This window comes from Octodon degus, unplaced genomic scaffold (assembly GCF_000260255.1).
Source record: "Octodon degus isolate 3935 unplaced genomic scaffold, OctDeg1.0 scaffold00148, whole genome shotgun sequence".
In the NCBI taxonomy this organism is placed as follows: Eukaryota; Metazoa; Chordata; class Mammalia; order Rodentia; family Octodontidae; genus Octodon; species Octodon degus.
Window position 1 is genome coordinate 6489528 of NW_004524724.1, and position 7715 is coordinate 6497242.

The 7715-nt window shown below is 49.5% G+C and overlaps 1 protein-coding gene across 1 annotated transcript in view; it reads right to left on the reverse strand.

Moving 5' to 3' along the window:
* Positions 1-7715, reverse strand: part of Col14a1 (collagen type XIV alpha 1 chain) — a 174705-nt gene that overhangs the window by 31009 nt on the left and 135981 nt on the right. The window contains exons 37-39 of the mRNA XM_004642282.2: positions 4428-4523; positions 3303-3356; positions 2992-3045 (exon numbers count right to left, since the gene is read on the reverse strand). Of these exons, the coding sequence (XP_004642339.1) occupies positions 2992-3045; positions 3303-3356; positions 4428-4523 (204 nt within the window). The remainder of the gene's footprint in view (positions 1-2991; positions 3046-3302; positions 3357-4427; positions 4524-7715) is intronic.

Sequence of the window (7715 nt, forward strand, 5' to 3'; positions counted from 1 at the left end):
CTGGCTGTCCTGCTTAGGGCTAAGAAATGCACCACACATCAGAGGTTCCCAGAGAACACAGAATCAGCCCTAAGCTAAAACACCAAGAACAGAGGGAAGGAAGCAAGATTTACAGTGGAAAAGAAGGGCGAGTGCAGAACGTTCTCGGCTAAAAAGATTGGGCGGAGGCTGGCTGCCCGGCTGCTTCGGCTGCTGAACATGAACTTGCCTCTTGGCTCACAAAGTCAGGGCCTGCGCTGTGCTCTGGGGCCTCCCAGCTGGGGTGGAAACTTGCGCAGTGAAGGATTCTAGCTTGTGCTGGAGGCCGGCTGTGGCCACAAGCCGGGCCCTGGAAACGAGCTGCCTCTGACTGTCCAACATTCGCCCTGGGAGAAGCCAGAGCGTGCCAGAAACACAAGAGGAGCAGATGTTTCATCTTCTTTATTTGTGGACTTCTCCTGCCTTGCTGGCAAATTCAGAGGTGACACTGGCAGCAGCTCCATGAGGGAGCTGTCAAATGTCCCTAAGCTGAAGATTAAGGTAACAGGGCTCACAGGTGTGGGCTCCTGCTGTCCGCAACAGAAGGCAGAGGTTAGACCGGAAGAATGTGCAGTGAGGAGTGGCCACCAGCCAGGGCCCAGCTCGCTCGCCAACACTCAGGCGCCGCGACGCTAGGCACATGGGGGACATCGACTTGCGTCTCACTGCAGGGCCTGCCTCCTCTGCCTCACTCATTCTCTCAGGCCTGGGGCGGGGCCGCAAGCACAGCACTACTGAGCGATGAGACCAAAGGAGCAAAGCAACCTTGCTCTCCTGGGTCCCTGGACAGACCAGCCTGGTTGGAGAATGTTCTAGAAGGGCCAGGGTGCTCAAGCTGGATTATGTCAACTCACTTGGCTTGAAGAGTCTCCCAGTGGGGAGGCTCACTTCTAGGGTGTGCGGGTGTGCTGTGGGCCTGGGCTCTGGGGTCTGCGTCTGGCCCCGGCCCCTACTCTCAGGTGCTGGTCCCCTGCTGTACAGCCAGCTAGCAGGAACGCAGCAGCCTTGTGCTCCAGCCTTTCTGCCATGATAGTCCTGCCTCAAGGCCATTGGGCCCTAACAGGATCACCCCAAATCCTGAGCCAAAGTCAATTCTCCTCTAAGTTGGGAGTGTTGGGCACTGGGTCCCCTCTGCTGCCTCCCCAGCAGCAAGTCTCATCAGTGCGTCTGCTTTCTGTCTGCCATGCGCCATAGGGGTCAGGGTGCCTCTCAGCCCACCGCCAAACAGGCTGTCACACAGTGTTTATTTTTAGCACTCATTAAGCAGCCTCTCCTCTCCTCTCCTCTCCTGCTGCTAGACCAGAGAGACCCGGCTCACCACAGTTAGTCTTCCAGGCTGGTTCTAAATCTGTCTACGCTCACTCAAGTAAGTCCTGGGCCTCCCACCCTACAACCCCGCTAAGTAACTATCTAATTGTTTTATGACTTTGCTATCCTCCTGGTCCAGGAACACTCCTGTTCTGGAACCTACCCCTGCTTCCATCCACTCAAGGTATGCAGTTTAGAAACCGCTTCCTTTAGCAACAGTACTGTCTCCTTTTCTCGCTTCTTCCCTGCAGACAGAAGAACTCTTTCCAGCTGGGTGTAGTAAATGGCTCAAAGTACATGCTCAGCTACCGGGGCTGACTGAAAATACTTCATGTGGTCCTTCTCTCTAGTCGAGCGGCAACTGCACACTTCTCGGGGGCACCATCCACCATTGCTTTATTTCATGTGAATGGTGTCCCCTTGAAATATACACTGGTATGGTGCTGCCCTCAATTACCTTTTCTAAAATATGGCAGAATTTGCACAATCTCTGAAAAAACATGGCTCCATAATAAATGAGTATCCTTTGAGAACCAGATGAAAACGCAAATCCTTTTCTAGTCAAGAAGCTTTCAATGTAGGCATCAGACACACCCTCAGGGTTCCACTACCAGATGGACATTTTATGCTCTCGTACGGTGTTTCATAAAGTCTTGTAAGCTCTCCAGGTGTAGGAATCTTATCACTTCACTTAAGGCCTTGGATCCTCTGAAGAGCACAACATATTTGGAAGAAGAACAAAATATTTATAAGAAGTTCGTGTTGGCACATTGATTTTAAAGGAAAGCATTCTAGAGTCAAATGATTCAAGCGCTAATCCAGCGTGCTTCGTTTGGGAGTTCTCTGCCAAGACTAGGCTTTATGCACAGATAAATCAAATAAACTCACTCCACCAAATCTTTTGACTCGCCTCTTCCTGAGCTTCAGGAATGACGAAGGAATCTAGGTGTGTAACCACACAGGATCCTAGCCTGAGCCCTCGGCCAAAACACATAAATACTTCTAGACACCCCGACCTTGAGGCCCAGAGCCCCTGTGTGGCTCGCTTTCACAGAAGGCCTCTGGGTATGTGGACCGAAACATATTTTGCAGACTAACTCTGGTGGATGAACAGCGACTACACTGGATTCTAGGCAAACGAAAGGGGGGTGTGTGAACAAAAGGAGGGGGGCTTACTGTCCCGCACCAGTCCTTCCTGAGTGACTCTGCCACCCCGAGAGGCAGCGGGAAGCGGCTGCTTCCGAGTGAGTTCTCCAGCCAGCTGTTCACTCATCTGTTGAAGACGGTGAACTAAAATTTCAAATTGTACAGTTGTTGATTTCCTTTAGCTTTGTACCTTGAGGATTTGAAAGAACTGGGGGAAACTGTGAAACCAGCGCAGGCAATCCAACACAAACTTTCTGAACTAGGAGCATTCAGAAAGGGGTGAAGCTGATTTGGAAAAGCTGGATAAAGTAACGGACATACTCTTTCAGCGCTGGGGGTGGGGCTGGGCGTGGAAGACATTCATTTGTGAATGGAACAGAGGCAGCAGTGGTAGGGTGGAGGTTGGCAGGGCAAGGTCAAGAACGAACTCTGGCTCCACTTCCGTACACGAGCCCTGCCAGCCACAGAGGGCTGGAGAGAAGCATTCTTGGCTCGGAAGCAGCGGGGGCAAGCTCTTACCCTTTGGCCTGGTGAACCGTCTCGTCCTGGTGAGCCCACACCTCCTGGGACACCCTAGGCAGAACAGGACAGAAAAGACACTGACAAACCTACTGGTGTAAGAGAGGACCCTCTGTGATGGAATTCAGACCCACACGTTGTGCCCAGGGAAGGAGCACCTCCCACCAGGCATCAATGTGGCCCTTGGAGGGGCATGAGGTAGATGGACACAAGTAGCTCTGAAGCCACGGCTGACATCAGAGGCTCTGCCCTGGATTCTTAGCGAAGCTCGAGCCACCAACAGCTGTCACCAAAAAACATAACAACAGTACCTGTGGCCCAGGAAGGCCCGTGTCTCCTTTCTCTCCTTTCTCGCCTGGCATTCCCTGAATATCAAAAGCACAGAGTCAGGCTCCCAGGAGTACATGCTTGGTCTTCTCTGTTAGAGTTCTCTCGATTCTAAAATGCTCTCACATGACCAGCTGAAAGGCACGCTTCACTTGCCAAATGCGCTACACCATCTGGGTACGCGCTGCTAGGGGAGTGAGCATTCACAGAACAGAACAGCTTCAACACAAGACATACATTCGCATGTGGCCGAGCTGACACCGGGCATACAGAGAGGGGACTACTGACTATTTCACTAGTATTTGCAGTTTAAATTTAAATTCTCACATCTATATAGATTTGCTTTATTTTGTATTTGGTTCAAAACCCCACAAAAATAGATTATAAGTATAAATATACAAGCACAGGTCCTAGTGGATAGTAAGGCTGCAACAAGTACTTGTTATTAATAGTGATAACTACACAAATTCATGTGGTGATGGTTTCTAAAATACGAAAAACTTTTGTAAGGAAAACCCAGAGAAAGACTGCCAAAAAGCAAGCTTTCAAGGATCTGGTTGCTCTAAATGTTAATTACAGGTTGGTTTTTACTGTAACTCTAGGTCTCCATTAATGAAGATGAATAAATGCAATTAAATTTATTGTGAGGACACACTATAGCCTTCCACAAAAATGCTGCTAGGTAACACACACAGCGTAGAAGGCCAGACTCACCCAACAGACTGCACTCGGAGGCTAGTTGAGATACAAATCATAAATCAATGGCTTTCATTAATCTCCAGCCACCGCTGCTATAACCAGTAATGCATCATTAACTTCTTTGTTACCACATCCATTAAGAATTTGGTCAAATAAGAGAAGAGCTATGCACGTGTGAAGGCCTGTTTTTCCTCTGCAGGAGGCGTGTGTGCGGGAACGCACCACCTGCTCACGTGCGCCTGTCTGCCGTCAGGGCCACCTTCAAGCACAAAGTGGGCCACGGGCAGGGCAACGAGTGCAGCCTCCATCGGGCTTGCTTGCGAAGGCAGGGAGGCTCGTTATTAGGGCATGAGGACGCTCAGGAAGACTCGTGACGATATAACCCACATCAATCTTTGTGTGTCACTCACTGGCATTCCTTGAATGGACAGACCACTTGGTCCTTGAGGTCCTGGTGGCCCCTGAGGTCCTGCAGGGCCTGATTCCCCACGAGGGCCTTCTGGTCCCTGCAAGACAAGAGAGAAGTAAATGGGGGTCAGGCTGTGTAAGGGTGAAGTTGCCGACCACAGAGGGACCTCTGGCTGTGTTCAAAAAGCTCATATTCACGCCTCTGAAGGCAAATGACACTGCAGCTTCAGGGCCAAACCTAAGACAAAGGATTCCAGGGCAATAAACTGCCAACCTAAGAGATAAGACAGTTCTGATTGGCAAAATTTAATGTTGCAAACGTCCTTGTTCTAACTCCTCAGGGTCCCGCTCCGTTCCCCATGTTTACCTCAGCTATCGCTCTCATTTCCCTTCATGCTCACCCCAAATCTGTTTGAAACCCAATAAATATGGGGGCAGTCCAGAGAAGTCTTTGTGTAAGCTCCAAAAGAATTCTAACTTTCCTGGACCCCAAAACCATATTATTTGTCTTTTATTTAAGCCTTCACTTTACCCTTGTTTAAGATACTGAGGGCCTGGCCAAGCTCCTAGTAAGAAAAGTCATCAAGCAATGATGATCCCTAAGGGATAGTGCTGCTCACAGCACTTAGAATTTATCCACTTACAGAATGTTCCCTAAGACACAAAAGTTCCCAGAGAACAACTCCACACCTCAAACGATTCACCTCCCAAGCCAAACCTCACCAGCAGAACAGGACAGCGAACACAGGGGATTACTGCTTTTTTCTTCCACAGATCGAATGCTGTGCCAGTTAGATGAGTAACTAGACCCCCCACACTCCAGAAGAAATTCTAAAGGAAGGGGAAGTGCTGAAGACACCCTCCTGGTCTGTGAGGACTCGATCGTGGAGGAAACGGAGACAAACCACCTCTCCCTCCCTTGGGGTTGTCCACATCCATCCCAGCAGCCTCTGCCCTGGGACCTCCACCTTCATCCTACTCCCTCTGCCTCTTCAGTGCCTACAAATGGCCCTGGAATCAATATTATTTGATTTCCATTATTTTCAAGATAAGACATCCCTTTCACTTTAGTAAACTGACTACATTTAGACCTTGTCATGGTTTAATTAAACCATACCACCTCTGCAATCTTAGAGCCAGAAAAAAATCTATGTATTGCTAATCTCTTCTCCCCGCCTCATTCTATGACTCCAATGAATGGTATCATCTCATTAAACTAGAATTCTGATACTTGGATATCATCTTTATTTTTTAAATTGACACACTAAAACAACATATTAGTGGGGTTCTATGTGATGTTTTGTGTATAAATATGCAGTGTTCAAATCAAGATAAACATATCTAGGGCTGGCCTGACAGCTCAGCGGACTAAAGTGCCTGCTTAGGCAGAGCACAGCGGCTGGGGTTCAAACCCCAGTTTGCCACACCAGCCCCATCCCCAGGGTGCGTTGAGACTGTCATTGAGACCGGGCATCGTGGTGTGCACCTGTAATCCCAGTGCTTGGGAGGCTGAACACAGGCGGATCACTGTGAGTCCGATCTTTGTAGTGAAACCCTGTAGACCCTGTAGACCCTGTCCTAAATACAGAAGAAAAAAAGATAAACATATGTAGCTCCTCCAACTTTCATTATTTTTTTGTGGTAGAAACCCTCAAAATCTTTTCTTTAGCTTCTCTGAAGTATGCAGTCATTATCCTCTTACGGTCGCGCTGCTTCATTTCGTAACAGAGCACCAGAACCTACTGGCCCGGTGCAACAGAACCTGGGGCACAATGCCAGCCCTTCCTCTACACTTCCCTGCTCTTCCCAGCCTCTCTAAGTCTAGGAGCTCAACTTTTGTCTTAGAGTCCACATGTGCATGAAATCACGTGGTGCTTTTCTGACTTACTACACTTAACATAATGACCTTCAGTTCCATCTGTCACAAATGAAAGCTCGTGACGTCTGTCTTACGGCTGACTAGCACTCCTTGGGGTGCACTGCCATGTTTCTCTGTCCACTCACCACTGGATGGACACTTAGGGGCTCCACTTCATGGCTCTGTGCCTAACACTGCAGTGAGCGTGGGACACAGAGGTGTCTTCAGCTCCACCCCCCGTGCAGGGACAATGTGGGCAGCACCCGAAAGGTGAGTCTGGTATATCCATTACTTGGAGCAAAGCACATTGAAGAAAAATAACCACAGGACAAAATACATAAAAATACTGAGTTTTGGGCTGGGGGGATAGCTCAGCAGCATAAGCACCTGCCTGGTAAGTGTAAGGTCCTGAGTTTGATCCCTGCTACTGAACAAAAACAACAATAAAACAAGAACAACAACAAAACCCCTGAGTTCTGTTAGGGTGAACCACTGGCACAAATCTGGAGTCCAGGGGTCAGCGGGATCTGAGCAGGTGGACTCTGGAGTGCCGAAGGCATGTCTACAGGGGAGGAGGCCTTGCTAGAGTGCAAGGAAAGTCCAAAAACACCAAAGGAAAAGTGGTAGAAAGGAGAGGGAGAAAAGGCTGGGAAAGAACCCGAAATGGGGAAGCCTACAGCTTGGGAGACTGACGACAAAGCAGGTGGTGCTGTACAGAGGAAGAAAATGCTTCAGCATGGAGGGCTCCCAGTTGGTCCCTGCTGGTGCAAGGGCGAGAGGATGAAAGTGGGCCCCAGGAAGCTGCTACCGAGCAGGTAATCTGTGACGCTAACATGAGCACTTTCGGGGGCTCTGGAGGATCAGGAATCCTGCGAGGGTGCAGAGTCATGGGGCAGTGAGGAGCCCTGGGCGTGGCTGCTCTCCCAGACGGCACGCGGGTCTGCACCAAAGATTTTGTAAGCAGCCCCCTCGCTTTGAGTGAAGAGGAATTGTCCCGGGCTGCACCTAAAAATCTGTAATACAGTTCATCAATGTAAGCAATACAATTCTTTTTAAAATACCTTTACTTTAACATTAATAAGAGCAAAAAAGGGCTGGCTTCAGGCTAGATACACCTTCATATTTAGAACTGCTGACTAATCTGTCAGTTTTGTATTATTGAGGAACAGAACACAGAATAGGGCAGAAAGTAGCTGGCCCCCTTTATTCTGTAAAATCAGAGACCAAGAAATGACTGCAAGACAAAAATGAGCAGGAGAAGCCTGCAGTGAGGTTGCCTTAGGCTTCTAAGCTCCTGCTGCTCACACAGCAAAGAGATTCGGCACAGGGGCTTCAGTGCTGCCGGAGCACAGCGCGCTGCCGGAGCACAGCGCGCTGCCGGAGCACAGCGCGCTGCCGGAGCACAGCGCGCTGCCGGAGCACAGCGCGCTGC